Raw genomic sequence first — 23,010 nt, forward strand, 5'->3', positions numbered from 1 at the left:
CCACAACACACAGTTGTGTGTGTCTACTCTCCCAGCACTCAGGACGGGGAGGCCAGCCCAGACTACAAAGGGTGTTCCAGGCCAGCCTGGAACACACTGAGAAACTCAAAGACAGGATACGGCTGGCGGGATGGCTCAGTAGGCATGGTGGCTGGGATGAGAATGGCCCCCAGGGGCTCAAATGTGTGATCCAAGTCATGAGAGACTAGAAATGTTTGAGAAGGATTAGGAGGATTAGGATTAGGGGGTGTGGTCTTGTCAGGGGGGCGGGGAGCTGTGTCACTAGGTGTGAGCACTGAGGTTTCAAAAGCCTACAGGCCCAGTCAGAGACATGCTGAAACTCTGCTGGTAAGCCACGACCTCATGGTGATACACGGATTAATAGAGATGGGTTAAATTAATATGTAAGAGTTAGCCAATAAGAAGCTAGAGCTAATGGGCCAAGCACTGTTTTAATTAATACAGTTTCCGTGTGATTATTTCGGGGCTAAGTGGCCAGGAACTAACTAGTGGCCTCCTTACTACAATGTGGAATCCTGGCTTGAATCCTAGACCAGAATAAAAGGACGCTAATGGGAAAATGGGTGACATCTGGAGCCTGCAGTTTAGTTCATCTGTGACACTGACAGGATCGAGTTAGGATTGATCAATCCATGGTTGTGTAAGATGTCAGCATTGGTGGAAGCTGGGGAGAGGTGAGAAAGAACTCTCAGGACTATTTTTGCAACTCCTCTGTAAGTCTATCATGATTTCAGAGTACATGTTAGAGCACGGCTTTCCCCTCCATCTCATCAGCCCTTCTCTTTCTGCCCTAAACAGTTACGTAGCTGTACGTGAGTTACTTTAGGTCACTCAATCCCAGTGTTTCACCTATGAAAAATAATAATAGGGGAGGGAGGGAACGGATAGCTCAATAAAAACTATAATGAGGGAGGGGGGCACTGGTGGTGCACACCTTTAATCCCAGCACTCAGAAGGCAGTGGCAAGCAGAAGTTTAAGGCCAGGCTGGTCTACAAAGTGAGTTTCAGGACAACCAGGGCTACACAGAGAAACCCTATCTTGAAAAAAAAAAAATAAATGAAATGCAAGCCTGGCATGCTGATGGCCACATGCAGTCTGCTACACGGGCTGCTGAGGCTGGAGGATCTGGCTTTGGAGGCCAGCCTGGACAACTGAGATAGGCTCTCATCCTGAGCCAGCAAGATGGTTTAATGGGTAAAGAGCTTGCTGTGCAGACCTAATGGCCTGAGTTCGACTCCAGAACTCATCATATAAGGAAGGGTACAAGGGGTGAACAAACTCTACAAGGTTGCTCTGACTACATAGAATCCACCATGGATGGCATGCACCCATGTACATATTCTTAAAGAAAGAACACGGGCAGGAGAGATGACTTGGCAGTTAAGGAAGCACACTGTTCTTGCAGAGGACCCAGATTCCATTCCCAGCATCCACGAAGTGGCTCACAACCATCTGTAACACCAGTCCCAAGGGATCAGCTGGCCTCTTCTGACCTCTGCAGACATGCATGCACCTGGCACGCACAGACATACATTCAGGGAAACACTCCTACACATAAAATAAAAATCGTTTAAAATAAATATTGCAAAAACAAAACAACAAAAACTCCCAACCTCAATTTTTCAAAGGAGAAACACAAACTAGATAGGTTTCCAGGTGCCTCCCCCCAACATCCGCAGCCCGGGCGCTCAGCTGCCTCCCCCTACACCCCCAGCTCTGACGCTCGCCTCCCCCGCGCACCCCCGACTCTGATCCCAACACAACTCGGTTTGCTAGACATCTCCACATCCCTGGACCACCCGGCACCAGTAAATATTCGACACAAGTTCCTGGAGCTAAAACTCCATTCCCCCCCCCCCCCATGAGACACAATTGGCATCTCTTTTACCTTCTTGGATACTGGAAAGCGAAGTGCTCACCAAACTTTCTACACTACAAGTAAATCCACCTTCACCCAACAGAGGAGAGTGGTCCTTTACAATCAGAATATGCAGAAGTCAGCGTCTGCGTGGAGGAGGGAGGCCCCATCCAAACAATCAGAGGGGGCCTGGGGGTGCGGCATGAACAGGACACATAGCTTCCAGATGAGCCCCCAGAGCCCATCCCTCACCCCCGTTCCCCCCACCCCACCCCTGTCCACCTTCCCTCCAGCATTCAAGGGTTTCCAAAGTCAAAACCCCTTCCGTGGATGGAGCTGAAAAAGGGTGAGCCCCACTCCCACCAGCAGGGGTGAGGTGTCCCCACAGTCATAAACAGTAAACACCCTAGCAGAGAGAAGCCGGCTACAGAAGAGGTAGGGAACAGAATGCAGTTGGATTGAGCTGGCTTCCCACAGCCCTTTCCTAACAGATTTTGGCCCGGGAGGAGGGGAGGGTGGTTGAGGGGTGGGTGGGATAGTATCCCGACCTGGTCAAGCAAAGCCAAAGGGCCCGCTGTGAAGAAATTATCCCCCGACTATAAATAACTACCCCTAGGGGGACAAACAGAAACACCAAAGCCAGGCTGGGCAAGCCGGCTAGCTCCTGGGGGACCAGAAAGGGAGTGGGTCCCCAGCCGGAGCCACCTTCAGTTGGCAGCACTTACCTTTAAGGCCCGGCGTCCCCAGTCCCACACGAGCGCTCCTGGCGCACGCTGCTCCGGCAGCCCTAGGACCGGTAGCAGTCAGCCAAGTGCACCGGAGAGGGGCTGTGCGTCTTCACCAACCACAACGCAGGTGGCAGCCTCGTGAGCAGGAACCGACCACGGGAAAGGGCCAAATCCCTGCAGCCCCAGGTCCTGGCCACACCCCAGCCAGGCTCAGGCAGTGCCAGGGCTACCTCTGGCCACTCTCGGCAGAGACCTCAGACACCGCCAGGGCCCGCTGCACACATGATCGCTCTCAGAAGTGTGGCCTGCCCCACAGCAGGGCGAAGAGTCCCTATTTGTCCTTTAGGGTTGCTGGTCTCAGAGGTCAAAATGTCACCTCCCTGTGGAAGCCTGCAGTACCCTAGCCCTGTGATGGATTGCTTGTGCACCTGTGCCTGCGTGCGTTGGTCGAGCACCCTCTGGGATGGACACTAGGGCAGTTTCCCGGGGAAATAATAAATCCTGTGAGAGAAAGACTGCAGATCAGTCCCTCTAGAGAAGTTACTCCTCCCTCCTCTCAGTTGTCAGGGGAGGGAGGGTCTGATTTCTCAACACTTATTCTCCACCTTCCCTTCTCACCTTAAGCATGGGGAGGCCTGAGAGGGTCTTGATTCTGACCTCTGATTCCTGAGTCCTTCATTTTCAGGTCTACAGTTTCGAGACGTTTCCCCCCCCCTTACGTTTCCAGACTCGAGAATTTTGTATGCTACTCCCACTGGGCACTGAAACTAGAGTGTCAGCCACCCTGGGAACACTGCTGCTGCACGCACGCACACGCATGTACGCACAGGCACACACCTTCATGCTATTATTTTTAGACCCGGTCTTACTAGGTTGGCTGAGATAGCCGTGAACCTTCACGGAGCCTCCTGTCTCAGCCTCCCGTTAGCTGTGATTGCAGAACTGTGCAGCCAGCTCTTGTACAACATATACCATTTATTCTGGGTGTGACACAGATTGGCACCTAATATTAACTAAAACACTCCGGGGGGGGGATAATGAGACAAGGAAGCATGCTGACCTCCAGGACCTTATGCTCCAGGAAAGTCTCCATGACTCCTGTCCCTATTGGGGTACTCGGTGCCACTGAAGTTCAGGGGTAACCAGAATCAGCGTCCTCAAAACAGACAGTTCTCGGTGGCTACAAAAGTCTTCCATCTGAGGGTTCTGTGGTTTGCTCAACCCTTCTCCAGCACTTGCCCATCTCTTGCCAATGCCTGCTCACACAGTGCTGAGAACAGTCCTTGCAACTGCTTAGAATACACACACCCTCATTAATGTTGATTGGTTTTTGTGCAAGTACAAACGAGTGCAGACACTGTGGAGATCAGTGTGGCAAACCCTCAAAACACACACCAAAACCCACAGGAGTAGATTAGCCATATGGCCCAGCTATACCACTCCCGGACATAACCCAGGACTCTACTTCCTGCTCTAGACACACAGGTTCACCCATGTTCACGCATCCTTAAGGAACAATAGCCGGAACAGAGAAACTGGTTAGGTATCTGCCATCTGGGGAATGAATGATGAGGATGTGGCATATATACACAATGGAATTTATTCAGTGTAAAGAAAAATGGGATCTGCAGGTAAGTGGACGGAGCTGGAAGACATTATACGGAGTGAGTAACCCAGACCCACAATGACAGACACCAAGTTCTCATTCACATGTGGATCTTAGCATCAGATCTTTACATTTGTGTGCCTGGGGTACATCTAGACCAGGAAACTAGAAAGGGACCATTGGTGGGGACTGAATAAAGACCTTAAGTGGGGAGGGACAGTAGAATACAGGTGATGTGGAGGGGAGGACTGTGGGGAGGACAGTAGAATACAGGTTATGTGGAGGGGAGGACTGTGGGGAGAACAGTAGGATACAGGAGATGTGGAGGGGAGGACTGTGGGGAGGACAGTAGGATACAGGAGATGTGGAGGGGAGGACTATGAGAAAGGAGGTTTAGCTGGAGAGGGATGGAGAGGTAAAGCTGAGAAGGAGGTAGGGAATGGGAAATAACGCTAAGGATATTTGGAAAACCCAGATGAAACCTATTGTTTCATGTGTACTCATTACTTTTCTCTTGCTGTGATAGAACATTATGTCTTTGACTCCAAGCATGAAGCAAACGGTGAACGGGAAGTGCACCCACTATAATGACGTCTCAAAGCCCATCCCCACTTCATCCAGCAAGATCACACTTTTTTTTTTTTTTTTGGTTTTTCGAGACAGGGTTTCCCTGTGGTTTTGGAGCCTGTCCTGGAACTAGCTCTTGTAGACCAGGCTGGTCTCGAACTCACAGAGATCCGCCTGCCTCTGCCTCCCGAGTGCTGGGATTAAAGGCGTGCGCCACCACCGACTGGCAAGATCACACTTTTTAAACCTCCCAAAACAGCGCCACTATCTAGGCACCATGTGTTCAAATACATGAGCCTATGAGGGACATTTCTCATTCAAACCACCACAGTAGGCTTCGTGTGTGTGTGTGTGTGTGTGTGTGTGTGTGTGTGTGTGTGTGTTCCTTCTGAAGCCATAGGTTGGCAAATTAAAACCCCAGTGCCTGTTATGGACACCTCCCTTTGAGGTCAGAAGTGTTCCAGAACCCCCAAAATAACACATGCTATTGCTGCTGTTCATTTATTTATTTATTTATTTATTTATTTATTTATTTATTTATTTATTTATTATGTATACAATATGCTGTCTGTGTGCATGTCTGCAGGCCAGAAGAGGGCACCAGACCTCTTTACAGATGGTTGTGAGCCACCATGTGATTTCTGGGAATTGAACTCAGGACCTTTGGAAGAGCAGGCAATGCTCTTAACCACTGAGCCATCTCTCCAGCCCTATTGCTACTGTTCTTGACTGACCCTCAGAACTCGGTGGTAAGAACCTATTGCTGAAGACAACACACATAGTGGTCACCAGACATGGAGAAATCAGGTTTATTCCTGCTAGCTAGTTTTCACAGTGCTAGGAGGTGCTAAGGAGGCTGCATGGAGGAAATTCGTGAATGATCACCCCAGCGTCGAACCCTGCAATCTGTAATAATGAACAGCATGACAAGACATGCCCATGCAGGAGCCAGTGGCTCAGATGTCATGGATGTGACTAACCACTTTTTGGCTGGAGTTAAGTAAGCCCATCTCCACAGGAGGAGACGCATGCCTGGTACTGTGACTCTCACCCAGAAGCCACGGTTGAGAGCTCACAAGCCCCAGGAGCGAAGGTCTTGCCATCATCATGCTGAGTGGAAGCAGTATCAAGCCACCCTCCATTCTTCCTCTACACCATAGATGGGAGCAGCCCCAGACCTCAGGGAAGCTTCCTTCTGCAGTGTATGGCTTTTAACACAAAATTCACAGGTGCTCACAGTGTAGCGAGTAGGTGCAGTGGAGTGCTCTGTCACAAATGTGACGTCGACACCACACACACGCACACACACGCTCAAGTCTGAAGTGTACTTACACACCGGACCTGAGAGATAATAGTAGTAATTAAGGCTGCAATAAAACATTGTGAGGAGCTGGAAATGGCTCAGCACTGCCTGCTATTTCAAATGACCCAGGTTCAATTCCCAGCGCAAACATGGTGGCTCACAACCACGTAACTCCAGTTCCAGGGGACTCTCTGGCCTCTACAGGCACACAAGCGGTACACAGACATATATGTTGGAAAAACACATAAAATAAAAAATAAATAAATCTTTGAAAAGCAAACAAGAAGCTGTGGCTGCAGCAGCTATGCAAGGAAACCTGGAATACTTGGAAGCAGCAACCAATAAAAGTGACATATGAATGTGTTGTCCTCATACATGGTGACAGTGCAGAAACACAAATGTGCACATGCTTCTGACATTGCACGCTCACACACGCCACACTTTCCTCCAAAATATCAGCACTGACCCACATTCCCATTATCAGTGATTTTTGTTTTTAACACAATATCTTTAGGGCTTTCTCTCCGGTTCGGGTTTGAGATGTCTACAGATTTTCACAGCTGCTTTGGAGACAGATGAATCTGCGCACAAAGCTCACATCGTGGTGCTTGGGAAAATCTCATGGCAGTGCACCAGCTAATTACAAACACCTCATTGTCCAAGCTCTAAATTTAGGTCAGAGCAGGCCGTGGGATAGTGGCAGGAACGTTTAATAACCTGAAGAGTCTGATGTAAGTTGGGGGTGGGGCCTTCCTAGTAATACAAGACTCCTTTGCACAAAGCGTGTGCCTGTGTACAGGGCACACAGCTATGTGCAGTACAGGGAGCACGGCTACTCGCAGTACAGGGCACACAGCTATGTGCAGTACAGGGAGCACAGCTACACACAGTACAGGGAGCACGGCTACTCGCAGTACAGGGCACACAGCTATGTGCAGTACAGGGAGCACAGCTACATGCAGTACAGGGAGCACGACTACGTGCAGTACAGGGAGCACAGCTACACGCAGTACAGGGAGCACGACTACGTGCAGTACAGGGAGCACAGCTACATGCAGTACAGGGAGCACGGCTACACACAGTACAGGGAGCACGGCTACACACAGTACAGGGAGCACAGCTATGTGCAGTACAGGGAGCACAGCTACATGCAGTACAGGGAGCACAGCTACATGCAGTACAGGGAGCACGGCTACACACAGTACAGGGCACACAGCTATGTGCAGTACAGGGAGCACAGCTACATGCAGTACAGGGAGCACGGATACACACAGTACAGGGCACACAGCTATGTGCAGTACAGGGAGCACGGCTATGTGCAGTACAGGGAGCACGGCTACACACAGTACAGGGAGCACGGCTACACACAGTACAGGGCACACAGCTATGTGCAGTACAGGGAGCACAGCTACATGCAGTACAGGGAGCACGGATACACACAGTACAGGGCACACAGCTATGTGCAGTACAGGGAGCACGGCTATGTGCAGTACAGGGAGCACGGCTACACACAGTACAGGGAGCACGGCTACACACAGTACAGGGCACACAGCTATGTGCAGTACAGGGAGCACAGCTACATGCAGTACAGGGAGCACGGATACACACAGTACAGGGCACACAGCTATGTGCAGTACAGGGAGCACGGCTATGTGCAGTACAGGGAGCACGGCTACACTCAGTACAGGGAGCACAGCTATGTGCAGTACAGGGAGCACAGCTACACGCAGTACAGGGAGCACAGCTATGTGCAGTACAGGGAGCACGGCTATGTGCAGTACAGGGAGCACGGCTACACGCAGTACAGGGAGCACAGCTATGTGCAGTACAAGGATCACGGCTACACATGGTACAGGGAGCACAGCTATGTGCAATACAGGGAGCACGGCTAGGAACAGTACAAGGATCATGGCTACACGCAGTACAGGGAACATGGCTATGCTCACGCTCTGCATTCTCCCCCAATGTTTCCAACCACCTTGCATTCCAATCAGCCCTTCTTACAGACCATAACAACATTTACACTTCTGCATTTGGTATTCACAATCTAGGCATTTACTTTAGAAATGGCAACAAAGGGAGAATATAATATTTTATTGAATGATTTTTCAATAGTGTTTCTCTGCAGCTTTGGCTGTCCTGGAAATCACTGTGTAGACCAGGCTGGCCTCAGACTCACAGAGATCCGCCTGCCCCTGCCTCCCGAGTGCTGGGATTAAAGGCATGTGCCACCACCGCCTGGCCGAGAAATGTTTAGAAAAGAGTAATGTTCTAAGTTGGGAATTTTTAAATGTTCAACATTGGGAACATGGTCTGCAAATGTTGGTGCATCCAGCAGAGACATGCAGAATAGTACAGACCGTTTTCTTCCTGGAATGATTCGAGATTAAGCTGCAGAAATCATAACCCTTGCCAGGCAGTGGTGGCGCACGCCTTTAATCCCAGCACTCGGGAGGCAGAGGCAGGCGGATCTCTGAGTTCGAGGCCAGCCTGGTCTACAATAGCTAGTTCCAGGACAGGAACCAAAAGCTATGGAGAAACCCTGTCTCGAAAAACCAAAAAAAAAAATCATAACCCTTCATCCACAAGCATTCAGGGTGCATTTCCTAAGAACGTTTCTCTTACTCAATCATGCTGCCGTAACTGATGTCAGATTTAAATTGCCCCACAGCTAACATCTGCCAGTTATAAGATTTTCCCAAGAGTTTCAGATCCCCCCCCCCACAAAGTCATGTTGTTAATTCTCACTTGGGCGGTAGGGAGGTGGGACATAGGGGGAGGAGAGTTAGGTCAGGAAGGTCATAAAACCATCAAGGATGGCCTTAGGCAGGGCTCAGGGGAGTTGGCTTAGCTCTTCTGGAGGTAGCTCTTCTATAGTGACCTTTCTCCTCTATATGATGACATTTCAGGTTATACATTTGGGGCATGTGAGGTCAGCTGCACCCTCAATGGCAATGCTGACTGCAATCACACTATGTAGGTGTATCCAACAAATTCCTTGCTAATCTTTATGAAACATTACCTGTGGGGTGACACTCTGAACCTGGAATACTCTTTATTCTTCAGTTATCGCTTCCATCCAATGGTTGCCGCACCTGTGGATTGTTTGAACACAAGACTGCTTGCTGAGCTGTTCCTTCAGCATTTCCTTGTGTATATTTGCTCTACTGTGAGTGGGGACCCCTCTACTGTGAGTGGGGACCCCTCTACTGTGAGTGGGGACCCCTCTACTGTGAGTGGGGACAGCTCTACTGTGAGTGGGGACAGCTCTACTGTGAGTGGGGACCCCTCTACTGTGAGTGGGGACCCCTCTACTGTGAGTGGGGACCCCTCTACTGTGAGTGGGGACAGCTCTACTGTGAGTGGGGACCCCTATACTATGAGTGGGGACAGCTCTACTGTGAGTGGGGACCCCTATACTATGAGTGGGGACCCCTATACTGTGAGTGGGGACCCCTATACTATGAGTGGGGACCCCTATACTGTGAGTGGGGACCCCTATACTGTGAGTGGGGACAGCTCTACTGTGAGTGGGGACCCCTATACTGTGAGTGGGGACAGCTCTACTGTGAGTGGGGACAGCTCTACTGTGAGTGGGGACCCCTATACTGTGAGTGGGAACCCCTATACTGTGAGTGGGGACCCCTATACTGTGAGTGGGGACCCCTCTACTGTGAGTGGGGACCCCTCTACTGTGAGTGGGGACCCCTCTACTGTGAGTAGGGACCCCTCTACTGTGAGTGGGGACCCCTCTACTGTGAGTGGGGACAGCTCTACTGTGAGTGGGGACCCCTCTACTGTGAGTGGGGACAGCTCTACTGTGAGTGGGGACCCCTCTACTGTGAGTGGGGACAGCTCTACTGTGAGTGGGGACCCCTCTACTGTGAGTGGGGACAGCTCTACTGTGAGTGGGGACCCCTCTACTGTGAGTGGGGACCCCTCTACTGTGAGTGGGGACAGCTCTACTGTGAGTGGGGACCCCTCTACTGTGAGTGGGGACCCCTCTACTGTGAGTGGGGACAGCTCTACTGTGAGTGGGGACCCCTCTACTGTGAGTGGGGACCCCTATACTGTGAGTGGGAACGGCTCTACTGGGAGTCGGGATCGTTTTACTGTGAGTGGGGACAGCTCTACTGTGAGTGGGGACCCCTATACTGTGAGTGGGGACCCCTATACTGTGAGTGGGAACGGCTCTACTGGGAGTCGGGATCGTTCTACTGTGAGTAGGGAAGGCTCTGCTATGAGTCGGGACCATCCCTTTTATGGTGTTCGTCTATTTGCTTTTAAGTTTCCTTTGCTTTTCACCTTCACCCATGAGTGGTGGACTTGCTTTTTCCGTTCTGTTAAGGGGGAGCACTGTGGCATGTACAGGGAGCACTGAGGCATGTGGGGGAGCACTAAGGCATGTGGAGGAGCACTGTGGTGTGTAGGTCCTGAGGTATGTGGGTATGTCTGCACAGGGGACACTGAGGAATGAGGGTGTGCCTGTACATAAGGGCACTGAGGTGTGGAGGAGCATCGAGGCGTGTGGAGGAGCACTGAGGCATGTGGGGGAGCACTGCGGCATGTGAAGGGAACACCGAGGCATGTGGAGGGAGCACTAGGCATGTGGGGGAGCACTGCGGCATGTGAAGGGAACACCGAGGCATGTGGAGGGAGCACTAGGCATGTGGGGGAGCATTGACACATGTGTAGGGAGCACTGAGGAATGTAGAGGGAGCACTGAGGCATGTGGGGGAGCACTGAGGCAGGTGGGGGAGCATAGAGGCATGTGGGTGTGCCTGCACATGGGGACACATACATGTGGAAGCCAATCCTCAATCATTCTTCCACCTTACTCATTGAGACCGGATCTCTCAGTGAAACCCAGAGCTCAATGATATGGCTACTCCTCCTAGCCAGCTTGCTCTGGTGAGCCCCTGCCTCTGCCTTCAGAGGCTGGAGGGTGGAGGCTTCACTCACAGGCTTCATGGAGGATCTGGGGCTCTGAACCCCAGTTCTCGTCCTTGCACGGCAGATGCTTAACCTCTGACCACTCCCCAGTCCAGGTCTTTACTCGGTGTTATTATTCAGTATTGCCGCCATTCAGCCTCATTCCCAGGCTGCACCAGGCTCAGCATCTGAAAGCTCCACGCTCTTCTGGACTCTCGCCATCATTTCTTTGGGCATCGCTGTGCTTTCTGGCAGGGCCCGTTCCTGGCTCATCTCTTACTCTCCCTGAAGGAGGCATTTCTCCAAGGACCTCTGGCTCCTTTTCACGGACAATGATATTTAAAAACCAAGATATGGACCCAGGGAATGCCTTTGCTGTGAATGGCCCTGTTCTAGGCTCATAGAAATAGTTGTTTAAAAATAAATCCGAATGGCCAGGCAGTGGTAGTACACACCTTTAATCCCAGCACTTGGGAGGTAAGAGCAGGAGGATCTCTGTGATCAAGTTCTAGGTCAGCCAGGGCTACACAGAGAAATCCTGTCTCAGAAAGAAAGAAAGAATGAATGAATGGAAGGAAGGAAGGAAGGAAGGAAGGAAGGAAGGAAGGAAAATATAGATAAATAAAATAAAAAATAGATAAAAAATAAATAGATAGAACAAAATGAAAAACCTTTCATTCCAGTCAGGCATGGTGGTGCACTCCATTAGACCCAGCACTCAGGAGGCAGAGGCAGGCGGATCTCTGTGAGTTCGAGGCCAACCTGGTCTACAAGAGCTAGTTCCAGGACAGGCTCTAAAGTTACAGAGAAACCCTGTCTTGAAAAACTAAAAAAAAAAAAATCAAAACAAAAACCCCTTTCACTCCAATCCACAGGGTCCCCCTTTTCTCTGACTAGGGAGGACCCCAGTTTCCAACACTATATTTCAATTTAATGGTTTAATTAAACATGTAACACACATACACACAGATACTTTAAAAACTGCCTCATCAGACCATGACCAACTACCAAGTTCAAGATCCCTCTGTAGCTTTGCTGCTTAATTTACATTCAGAAGGCTAGAACAGAAGTTCCCAGGAAAAGCTGTATGTGCTGAAGATTCTTTGGGCTGACTGTGAGAACTTCATGATTGTGGCGAGTTGGGAGGATACAGTTCAAAACCCAAAATTATCTGTCTTTTATCTAAGGCTTTTCTTAGTCCCCTTAACAGCCTTTTACCATCCACCTGCTTGCCCTAATGTCCCTGTGACTATGGGTGGGACCTTTGGAAGGCACTAGCTTTCAGAAACCCAGAAACTAAAATTACCAGGAGATAACAAGCTGAGACCTGGAGCAGAGACTCTCCACTCTGCAGCCTGCCCACGGGGGTCCCTGTCAAGGCAGTCCCTAAGCGTGCTGATCTGTGGCTGTCTCTTGTTCTGTGACTACGCTACAACATGAAACTGCTTCCACCGTGGAAGATGACATGCAGGGCGCCTCAACCCATGTTTTCAGGTCACATATATTCAGCTATGGCTCCTCTGGAACGAGAGCTTTCCTTGGCAAAAGCAGTACTGACAACCACAGAGAAACCACGGTTTGCGCTGCCTTCTCGAGGTAGGACAGTCCGCTTCTACCTTGGGTGCCGCTGTTCGGGCTGCCGTCTCACGCAGGTGAGGTGAGGCTTCCTGGAGCTCACTCCCTCTGACTTGGTGCTGGCGCCTTGGTCTCCTGAGCAGGCTGCTGTACCGCAGTTTCTGCTGCTCCCCTCTACAGCAAAGCATTTGTCGGAGCCTCTTCCTCTCATGCAGTCTTGCTATTTTTAGAAAGTCCTTGATTGCCTGGCCATAAAGAACTGCAGATAAGAGGCACTGCCCCCTCCACATTTATGTTCCCCACCCTGTAGAACTTCCTTACTATCACACCCAGCATCACTCAAGATGCCTGACATCTAAGATACCTTTGCTTCATCTCCACTGATTCCCCAAGGCACTGCAACTCTCCAATCTAGCCTCTTTACACCCATCACAAGATGAACAGACGATAAATATGGCAGGAGCCCGACACGCTCCAGTTCCAGGGGTTTTGGTGCCCTCTGCTGGCCACTGCAGGCACTGCACACATATGGTGCAGTTACACGCAGGCAAACACTCATACACATAAAAAAATATTTTTTAAAAATGCAGAATTAACAGGACATAGTGGCACATGCCCTTAGAGTTTAGCATTTTGGAGGCAGAAGCAGGCAGGTCTATGTGAGTTCAAGGCCAGTCTTGTCTAAATATCAAGTTAAGTTTCAGACCAGTCAAGACTAAATAGAGAGACAATGCCCCCTCCTATCCCTTGCACAAGAGAAAGAAAGAAAGAAAAAAAGAAAGAAAGAAAGAAAGAAAGAAAGAAAGAAAGAAAGAAAGAAACCAATTTTTTTTTTGAGACAGGGTTTCTCTGTGTAACCCTGGCTGTCCTAGAACTCACTCTGTAGACCAGGCTGGTCTTGAACTCTGAGATCTTCCTGCCTCTGCCTCCCAAGTTCTGGGATTAAAGGTGTGTGCTATTGCTTCCCAACTGAAAATATATTATTAAATGATGTTTCCTATTTACAAGCAAGGGCATTTTCAAACAGAATGTGAAGTTACTTCTACTTTGTTTGTGTCTCATGCCTCACTCAGATCAGCCTCTACCCTAGTTAGGCTTCTGTTGCTGTGATAAAATATCCTAACTGTGATGGTTTGAAATAAACTTGCCCCCATAGACTCATATATTTGAAAACGCTGTCCACAGTTGGTGGAATTGTTTGGGAAGGATTAGGAGGCCTGGCCTTGTTGGAAAAGGACTTTGAAGTTTTAAAAGACTGGAGGGATCCCCAGTGTTTGCTCTTTTTCTCTCCCTCCCTCCCTCCCTCTCCGTCTCTATCTCTCCCTCATAGTTGTGGATCGAGATGTGAGCTCGCAGCTGTTTCTTCACTCTGCCATCATAGACTCTGACCCTAAAATGCTGCAAGACAAACTAAACACTTCCTTTTATAAGTTACCTTGGCCATGTTTTATCACACAATAGAAAAGTAACTAAGACAATGACCAAAGACAACTTAGGGAACCAAGGGCTTGCTTCAGTTTACAACCCTCAGGTCCCCCCATCACAGAGTCAAGTCGGGACAGGGGTGGGAACAGAAGCCATGAACAGGAGCTCCTTGCTGGCTTGCTCTCCATGGAATGTTCAGTCCAGGACCACCTGCCTAGGGGCGGCACTGCCCACAGTGAGATGGGCCCTCTCACATCAATCAAGACAATATCCACAGACTTGCTACAGGCCAATCTTGCGCGGGGGGGGGCATCTTCTCAATTAAGATCCCCTCTTCCCAGATATGTCTAGGTTTGTGTCCAGTACACAAAACCCAACAACCACAGCCTCCAACGCGCTAAGGAGCCAAGGCTGACCCTGAACTTCAATCCTCTTGCTCCCACCTCCCAGGTGTTAGGAGTGTAGGCATGTTCATTTTCCTGGAACTAAATCTCTCGTGTCTAAATTTATAGCCCTTACTACAACACATCACTTAACAAAAACCAAAATAACAAATATTTACAGAGCAATCCCCATGCTTCAGGAGCAGTAGCTGACCACAGCATGCTGCAGAAACAGAGAGGAGCTCCACCTTCCCCGGCCACCAGACAGCAGAACTGCTCAAAACAGTCACCCAAATAATCGAATATTTTGAAAAATATTTTAGAACCGGAGTGACGTCTCAGTGGTTAAGAGCTGCTCTTCTGGGGTTCAATCCCCAGCACCAGCACGCACAGGCCTGTAATTCCCATTCCAGAGTAACAGACATCCTCTTCAGGCCACCACAGGCACCAGGCGCACAATCTCCAGCCCTAGCACCCTTATCAAAGCTGTGAACGGCCACACATGCACTTGTAACCGCTGCAGTGTGTGGGTGGAGGAAAGCAGAGAAAGGGAGATGGCTGGGACTTGCTGGCTGCCAGCCTAGGTCCAGATCAGAAAGGGACCCTATCTCAAGGAAAGGAGGCAGTAAGTGAGAGAGCAGGACACCAGACCCTCCTCTGGGCTCCTCAGGAGGACAGGCACCAGCACACACATGTTCACACACACACATGCTCAAACACACACGCTCATACACACATACCCACTTCAGACTTGCCCACAGAGCTCCTCAGTACAGGCACCAGCACACACATGCACACAGACACACACAAACACACACTCACAAAGCATGCATTTCAGACTTGCTTAAAGAGTCTTCCCACAGTGATCTCCTAGGAGACAATGACCTCAATGAGTAAGAGTCAAAACCAGGTGATTTTTGTCTGGGTGGGGGAGACCAGATCCCACACTAAAGACAGAAGGGATGTTCTAAGTTATACTGAAAAACGTCAGGAGGTGAACTCTTCCTAGATTCTTGTTTTTTTTTTTTATCTCAATTCACTGTGAGGACACATCCACACAGGCTTCGGAAAAGCTGGGTGAGCCTCTCATCTTCAGTTACACGGACAGCTGGGAACTCCAGACAACTTAATTCAGAATTCCTCTGGCAACATCTCTACAAATTCTAATGTTTATATCCACACACACAAAAGAAAAAGCCTGAGATATTTGGAGTTTACGTTGTTTTGTTTTTTTTAAAATAATAAAAAAGATTATATTGCTTATCCGAACCCCTGCTTTACTTGAACAAAGTCTCCATATTTGAAGAGACCTTTCACTCACTATCTCTCACTTTTCAGTATAATTATTTTCTTTAGTGGACATATTGAACCTACTTCGAGGCCCGCTAGACAAGTCCTCCTCCACAGTTACATCCCTACCGCAGGCTAAAGATAAATTCCAGGTTTTGGAATAGCAAAGACTTTCTTTAAATCTTCCTCCATTCTTTCATTTAAAATACTCGAAATTTTTACTAGTTCCCCTTCTCACACAAAAATTACAATCATACAGAATCCTTGTATGTCCAGCTTTCTTCCATTTGCCAGCAGAATCTAGAAAGTAGTCTATGTCAGAAGACTTTTTTTTTTTTTGCACAACCAAATCGTGCTGCATTGCGGACTCATCCAGCCAATCGCAGACGTGCTGGCACGGACGCTGTGTGCAGAGCTCTGCCCCTGCAGGTGACTGCACTGAGTAACCAGTTTCACACACTTCCCTATAGCGTTAGTTTCTAAAGGGTAAAATCACGAGAGTGGGTAAGTAGATACTGGACAGATGCATACGAAGTGTGATGGACACCACCCAAATTCGCTTTGCCGGAGCAACGCCACCTTGCATCCGCACCGATGTTTGAGCCTGTTTCCCCACAGCCTATCCGTGCCCCACGGGCGTGGTGAAGCGGCAGCGCTGTGCTGTCCCTCTGGGGAGAACTGAGTAGCTTTCCAGTTCCAGTAGTTTCGGGCATTACGTCATTCTTGGGAGATATACTGAGTACCTTCCCGGCTAGCAGAAATCGGCCATTACGTCATTCTTGGGAGCTACACTGAGTAACTTTCCGGCTAGCAGAAATCGGCCATTACGTCTTTTGACGCGCGTCCCCGGTTCCGCCCATCTCTTTAAATTGACTAACCCTCAATCTTCGAGACCCATCTGCGATTTAGGGACACTAATCCTTCATCTCTGATGTATGCTGAAAATGGTTTCTGATCATGTACCAGTTGTCTTTCACACTACTTAGGACTTTTCTCACCCTGTGCAGCGGAAACTTCCGGCCCCGCGGCTTCGCGCGCGCCCGCGCGCAGCGGGGGACGGACAAGGTCCCCGGATGTGGCCCCACCGGAAGCCCCGCCCCTGTCGCGCGGAAGCCAGATTTGCACTGCAGTGGGCGGTGGCCGTGACCTACGCACACGGCTGCGGTGCCCAGGCGACATCCCGGCCAGGCTCGCCTACCCGTCGAGCGGCCTCAGCCCGCCGGCGAGCCCTCGACAGCCGCGGGCGTGGCGCCCCGCTTACCTCGAAGCCCAGGGCTCGGTCGGATGCTCCGCACGGTGGTCGCGCTGAGACCCCGCTGCGCCCCCTGGCGGCAGCCGCGAGCATCGCGTGGAAGTGCGCACTGCGCAAAACTGCATGTGCCTCGGGGACGCGCGACCCGGCTGCATTATCCCGCCCCGCACCCTGCAGCTGCAGCCAGCCTCTGTAGCGCCCCACACCCCGCCGAGTCAGGCTGGCCATGCGGGCTGCACCGTTTGCCTCCCGGTACCCTTCCCACGGCGGCGCCTTTTTCTAGCGCCGGAAGACAGTTGCTCAGTGACCCCACACCCAGTCTAGCAATTCTGTTCCTCAGCCAACCCCCGCGTTATCCGGTCCCAGCTGTTGCAGTTGGGAAAGCCTGCTCCACTTCACATGGCAGCCCCAAATGGGTGTCTAAGCTACTCTCATTTCTGCCCATCCAGTCGGATTTGGTTGGTGCCCAAATGGGAGGCTCCCCTCCCCCAGGCTTAAGCAGATCACTAGAACAGCACTCAAACTGTTTCCACTCCTTGAACACATCACCCCCTTTCGCCTGAGAATTTTTCTCCAGAACCCTGAATGTATAGGTTTATAAAGTAGTTCCACAAATCAAGCGTTTACCAGCCATAAATTGCAAGGTAGTTCTATGACATACTTGTAATTTTATCGCATACTAAAGATGACAGCGATTCTGCACACAGCTTACAGGCTTCCGGCTAGTTGTCTCCCCATGGGAAGGTCAAGGATTGGTAGTTTAGTTCAGTGATGTCTCAGTGGGTCTTCAGTCTACACTGGAATACTGAAGAAGGGTCTAATACCAGTAAAGGAATGTCTCAGCAGCAGGATAGATAAGCGCGCTAGCCAGGGGGCAAGCAGGCAGAAAGCCCTTCTCCCACGGCCTTTAGTTGGGCTATTACCATAAACTGCGGCCCAGATTTAGGGTAGGTCTTCTGACCTCAAATGATCCAGACTTAAAGTTCAAATTCTCACCTCAAAAAAGCCAGCCAATAGCCGGACTGCTGTGCACACACTTTTAATCCCAGCACTCAGGAGGCAGAGGTAGGCAGATCTCTGAATTCAAGGTCAGCCTGGTCTACAAGAGCTAGTTCCAGGACAGGATCCAAAGCTACAATGAAAACTTGTACAAAAAAATCAAACAAACAAAAAGCCAACCAACGAAATCTTTCACAGGTGTGCCCTGCATTGGTTTTAATTGATCAACACAAACAAGCAAAGTGAGTGGCACTGTCCCGCACTGAAGAAGCCCCAGGGTTGGCCTACCTTTCTCCATCCGAGTGAAAGCTGAGAGCTGTGAAGAGGTTCTCAACAGATATGGAATCCAGCAGCTCCTTGACTTTGGAATTCCTAGCCTTCACAATTAAGAGAATAAATTCTAGACCATAAACCACCCAGTATACAGTGCTGAGACAGAGTGAACACAGACTTCTCTCTCTCTCTCTCTCTCTCTCTCTCTCTCTCTCTCTCTCTCTCTCTCTCTCTCTCTCACACACACACACACACACACACACACACTTTACACACATATAGAGATACATACAGATGTACACACATATACACCCAGTACAGTGCTGAGACAGAGTGAGCACAGACTACACACACACACACACACACACACACACACACGTACACACATATAGAGATACATACAGATATACACCCAGTATACAGTGCTGAGACAGAGTGAGCACAGATTCCCCTCACACACACACACACACACACACACACACACACACACACACTGCTTCTTGGAACATGGCACAGGGAAATGCCATCTTGGGTCACAAGGACAGCAGTTGCACTTTCCCAAGACAGCTTAAGAAGGCAGAACAAACCTGTAGGCCAGTATAAGCCCTTGAACTGAGCCTCCATGGTCCCTGTAGACCCCCCTCCCGCAGACTGTGTTTGTGATCTGAGGGCAACCAGACTCACCCATCTACAACACAGAGGGACTGTTCTGGGCTCTGGAAACAGAAGGGAATAAAGAGGTTACACCCCATGTAGGCAGACAAGCACTTTAGGGGAAAATATAACGTGTTCCTTTCAGAGGCATTTATGGAGTGTCTGTTATGCACCGGACATTGTCCTAGCAACTCACAGCCATTGGCGACATGAGGCCCGGCCTAGGAGTGAGTGCCATTACTCCACAGGGAAGGGCAGGGTGCTGGACAAGCTTACTTGCTTTCTTCTTGTTGTTTTGGTTCCAAGGCTTGCCTGGAACTTGCTATGTAGCCGAGGATGAACTTGGCTTCCAATCGTCCTGCCTCTCTCCTGAGTCCTGGGTTTGTAGGTGTGTGCCACCAAACCTGGCTTGGTTTAATTTTATTTCTAAGAGCCATGGATGCCCCCGAGGATGCTGTTCTTCCCTCCCCTTGTTCTCCATGCAACTGCAGAGCCATCAAAATGTGTGTCCATTGACTGCCTGTATCCTCGGGAGAATGGCGTAGATTCCAAATCTATATAACGTGGTAAGATGCTGAACTGGGTGTTCGCTTAGTGGTTGAGAGAGAACACTCGACCAGCTGGATACCAAACCATCCAATCACAGGCCTGTAAGGGATACTTTAGATTCAAATCATAACAGGAATCTTTTGAATCTTCACTTCTGAAGCTGTCTGTATCAAGTAAATGACTTTACTTTTCTCTTGTTAACTTGTCTTTTGTTGTAGGTGGATTGGCTGTGAGCTTCATGAGGGACGAGAACAGTTAGCACAGCTTTCTGCCCCCACAACAGGACTGTTGGCAGTCACCAAAGGTGGCAAAATGTAGCCTACCTAATGAGCATGTAGACCAATACTCAGCCGTCAACTTGGACCATCCAGATGGCTCAGTGGGTAGAGACGCTTGCTCCCAACCCAGCTGAGCTCAGTCTCTGGGATCTAATGGTAGAACTGGTAAGCCAAGTCCTGCAAGTTGTTCTATGACTCCCCCACACACACTGGCCGTGAATACTGCATCATTCCGTTCAACCAACCAACCATCTATGATTCCCCCGTGAATACTGCACCACTCTGTTCAACCAACCAACCAACAAATAAATAAATGTTAAAAAAGACTTTTTTGTAGGAAGGAAATTGTGACCCATGCTGCAACATGGACAAACTTAGTGAAAATCGTGTCAAATGAAAGGTACACGCCAGTCACAGACATGTGATTCCACTCATATGAGCAACCCACTGAAACCTAAGCTAATCCAACTCAGAGAAACAGACAGGATGGTGGCTGCCAGAGTTTGGTGGGGAAGGCCTGGCAGCTGGTCACATGGTCGACTGTCAAGAAACAGAACAGACAGGAAGTGGAGTGGGGCTGTAAGACCTCAAATCATGCCCTCAGGTGACTCACTTGCTCAAGCAAGGCTACAACCGCCCCAAACAGCGCCACCATGTGGGAACAGTGTTCAGACACCCGAGCCCTGGGAGTTTCATACTCAAAAGCACAACAGAAGCTATTGTTTAAAATTTCAGTATAAGAAGGTGGAAATTGCCTTTCCGGCGGTGACGACCTCCCTACGAGAACATGCCTCTTGCAAAGGATCTCCTTCACCCCTCTCCAGATGAGGAAAAGAGGAAACACAAGAAAAAGCACCTGGTGCAGAGCCCCAATTCCTACTTTATGGATGTGAAGTGCCCAGGATGCTGTAAAATCACCTCGGTCTTTAGCTGTGCACAGACGGTAGTCCTGGGTGTCGGCTGCTCCCTGTCCTCTGTCAGCCTACAGGCGGGAAAGCAAGACTGACGGAAGGATGCTCCTTCAGGAGGAAGCAGCACTGAAAAGCACCGATTCGAGATGAGTGGGAACCATCCCAATAAACACATTTTGGATAAAAAAAAAAAAGGAGATGGAAATTTGTCTGTCTGTGTCCTCAGGGGAATGACAATAGGTAGATTCCAAATCTTATATAAAGTGCTAAGATGTTAAACTAGATGTTAGTTTAGTGGTTGAGAGAGAATGTTCTACCAGCTTGGTACCAAACCATCAAATCATGGGCCTGTAAGGGAGGGGGCGGGACCGTAGAGAGGCAACAGGATGATGTCAGTGTGCTCAATGGCACCAACTGCATGCACCCTTGAAAGAGTTAGAATAGGAAATTTTATTATATACACTTAAAAAATATGTCACATAAAAAGTTTTAACCTAAAATGGATCTCTTATTCCCATGGAACAAATACACTATTGTTTTTGCTTTAATTTAAGGAAATTATGAGAGCTGACGAGGTGTCTGCCAGGAAGCCTGGCAACCTAAGTTCAATCCCAGGGATGCGCATCATGGAAGGAGACGCTGCCTCCCCACAGCTGCCATCTGCATCCACACAGGCGCAGTGACACACGCACAAACCCTCCTCATAAACAAAACCACAGGTTAAAAGATTATTTTCAGTCTTGAACTGAGGGAGGCGCTCCATGTTAGAGCCCTTGCTAGCATGCAGGAGGCCTTGAGTTGGTTTCCAACAGTGTAAGAAATAAGAATAACAACAACATAACAAGTAATAACGGCATCTCACGGCTTCTAGAACAGCTTCCAGAGCTGTGCAAGGCTCTGAAGAGCAGGGACCAGGAAGTGAGGCTGAACCAAGCAAAAGGAGAGGAAATGATCACTTCCCTGCCTGTCTTCCACACTGTTTATGTAAAAATACTCCACCCTCTCGGATGTTTTGACTTTGACATCCTCCTCAGAGACCTGCCAGAAACCCTCTGATGGACAACTTCGGTCTTTGTCTCTAAGTTCTCACCGGAAGTCAGTATCTGAGCAGGAGTCTTTAATCAAAGACAAGAGAGCACGAAATGGGATCTCCATTTATTTCCTACTTCACCACCTGAGGCAGGATTGACACCCTTGAAATTCGATAGATTTCCCTGGTTATGTGCCGAGGGTCCCGTGGATTTTCTGTCTCTTCTGCCCAAGGACTTCCTGTGCATCTGTCCTGGACTCAAAGTTTGGAAAGTTACTATACTCAGATACTCTGTAACACGAAATGCCTTTACATTCTCAGTGACTTTAATTGTAGTTTGTTTCTTTTGCTGTAATTTATTTGTATATTTCACAGGATAGGGAATCCAACGGGATCAATCTAGAGCCTCTTGAATGCTAAGCAACCTACCACTAAGCTACGTCCCAGCCATGTTCTGTATTTTAATTTCCGTATCTATAGCTAAAAATCAAACAAGAAGGAGAGAAATGAGGTGCTAGATCAAGGCTCAAAAGCAATGAGCACCTGATGCTCTTGCAAAGAACCCAGGTTCCCAGCGCCCACTGGGTGGCTCACAACCGGCTGTATCTCCAGGTTCAGGAACGTGACACTCTCTTCTGGTCTCAATGGGACCCATCGTTCATGTGGTGCACAATCACACACGGAGGGAAAACATTCATCATACAAAATAAAAATAACCCCTCATCAAGGAGCCTTCTCTTTGCCACAGATGGAATCCACCATCGACCAAAGTACAAATTGTGCCCAGCTCCAGATGACGCATCTACAAGCCAAGCCCTGCACCTAAGGCTCAGGGGTATTTTCAAAAGGAGCAGACTGTAAGAATAGGAGGGAAAGAAGTTTGCTGTGAGACTGTTTTCCCCAGAAATGTCAGAAGCTACAGTCACGAAGTCTCCTCCGCAGGCCTGTCTACCAGAGACCTGAACAAGGGCAACACCAATAGACCAGATAACATGATAGCCGCAGGGAGCTCATGAGACCTCCACCCTAGACAAAGAACCACAGGCAACTAAGGAAGGCTGAGAGAGGGAGAAAAAGTTTTCTCCAGGGAAAAGCACACCAATTGATTACGAATACCAAGTGATCAGCCCTGAAAACATACAAACAAATGACATTTATAAATACTGAGCAGGTTATAATTATGTGCATGTGTCACAATTAAAGGAAAAAAAGTTGGCTGGGAGGTGGTGGCACTTGCCTATAAAGACAACACTCAAGAAGCAAAGGTAGGCAGATCTCTGTGAGTTCAAGGTCAGGATGGTCTATAGAGAGAGTTCCAGGACAGTCGGGGTTACACAAAGAAATCCTTTCTCAAAAAAACAAGAAACAAGAAAGA

The 23,010-nt window shown here is 49.3% G+C and overlaps 1 protein-coding gene and 1 pseudogene across 6 annotated transcripts in view; one reads left to right on the forward strand and one right to left on the reverse strand.

Moving 5' to 3' along the window:
• Hlcs (holocarboxylase synthetase) overlaps positions 1-17,153 on the reverse strand; it is a 196,329-nt gene extending 179,176 nt beyond the window's left edge. For 2 of the 6 annotated variants that reach the window (XM_075960705.1, XM_075960690.1), the window contains exon 1: positions 16,951-17,152. In XM_075960705.1, the coding sequence (XP_075816820.1) occupies positions 16,951-17,034 (84 nt within the window). In that variant the 5' untranslated portion in view covers positions 17,035-17,152. Of the gene's footprint in view, positions 1-2,605; positions 2,893-16,950 lie in introns of those variants that run through there. The other 4 variants (XM_075960697.1, XM_075960728.1, XM_075960736.1 and 1 more) reach the window with 4 other exon arrangements.
• A 3,316-nt stretch (positions 17,154-20,469) lies between these two features.
• On the forward strand, positions 20,470-20,738 carry LOC142838817 (small ribosomal subunit protein eS27-like; annotated as a pseudogene).
• The last annotated feature ends 2,272 nt before the right edge of the window (positions 20,739-23,010 follow it).

The sequence above is a fragment of the Microtus pennsylvanicus genome, chromosome 1 (genome assembly GCF_037038515.1).
Source record: "Microtus pennsylvanicus isolate mMicPen1 chromosome 1, mMicPen1.hap1, whole genome shotgun sequence".
Lineage (NCBI taxonomy): Eukaryota > Metazoa > Chordata > Mammalia > Rodentia > Cricetidae > Microtus > Microtus pennsylvanicus.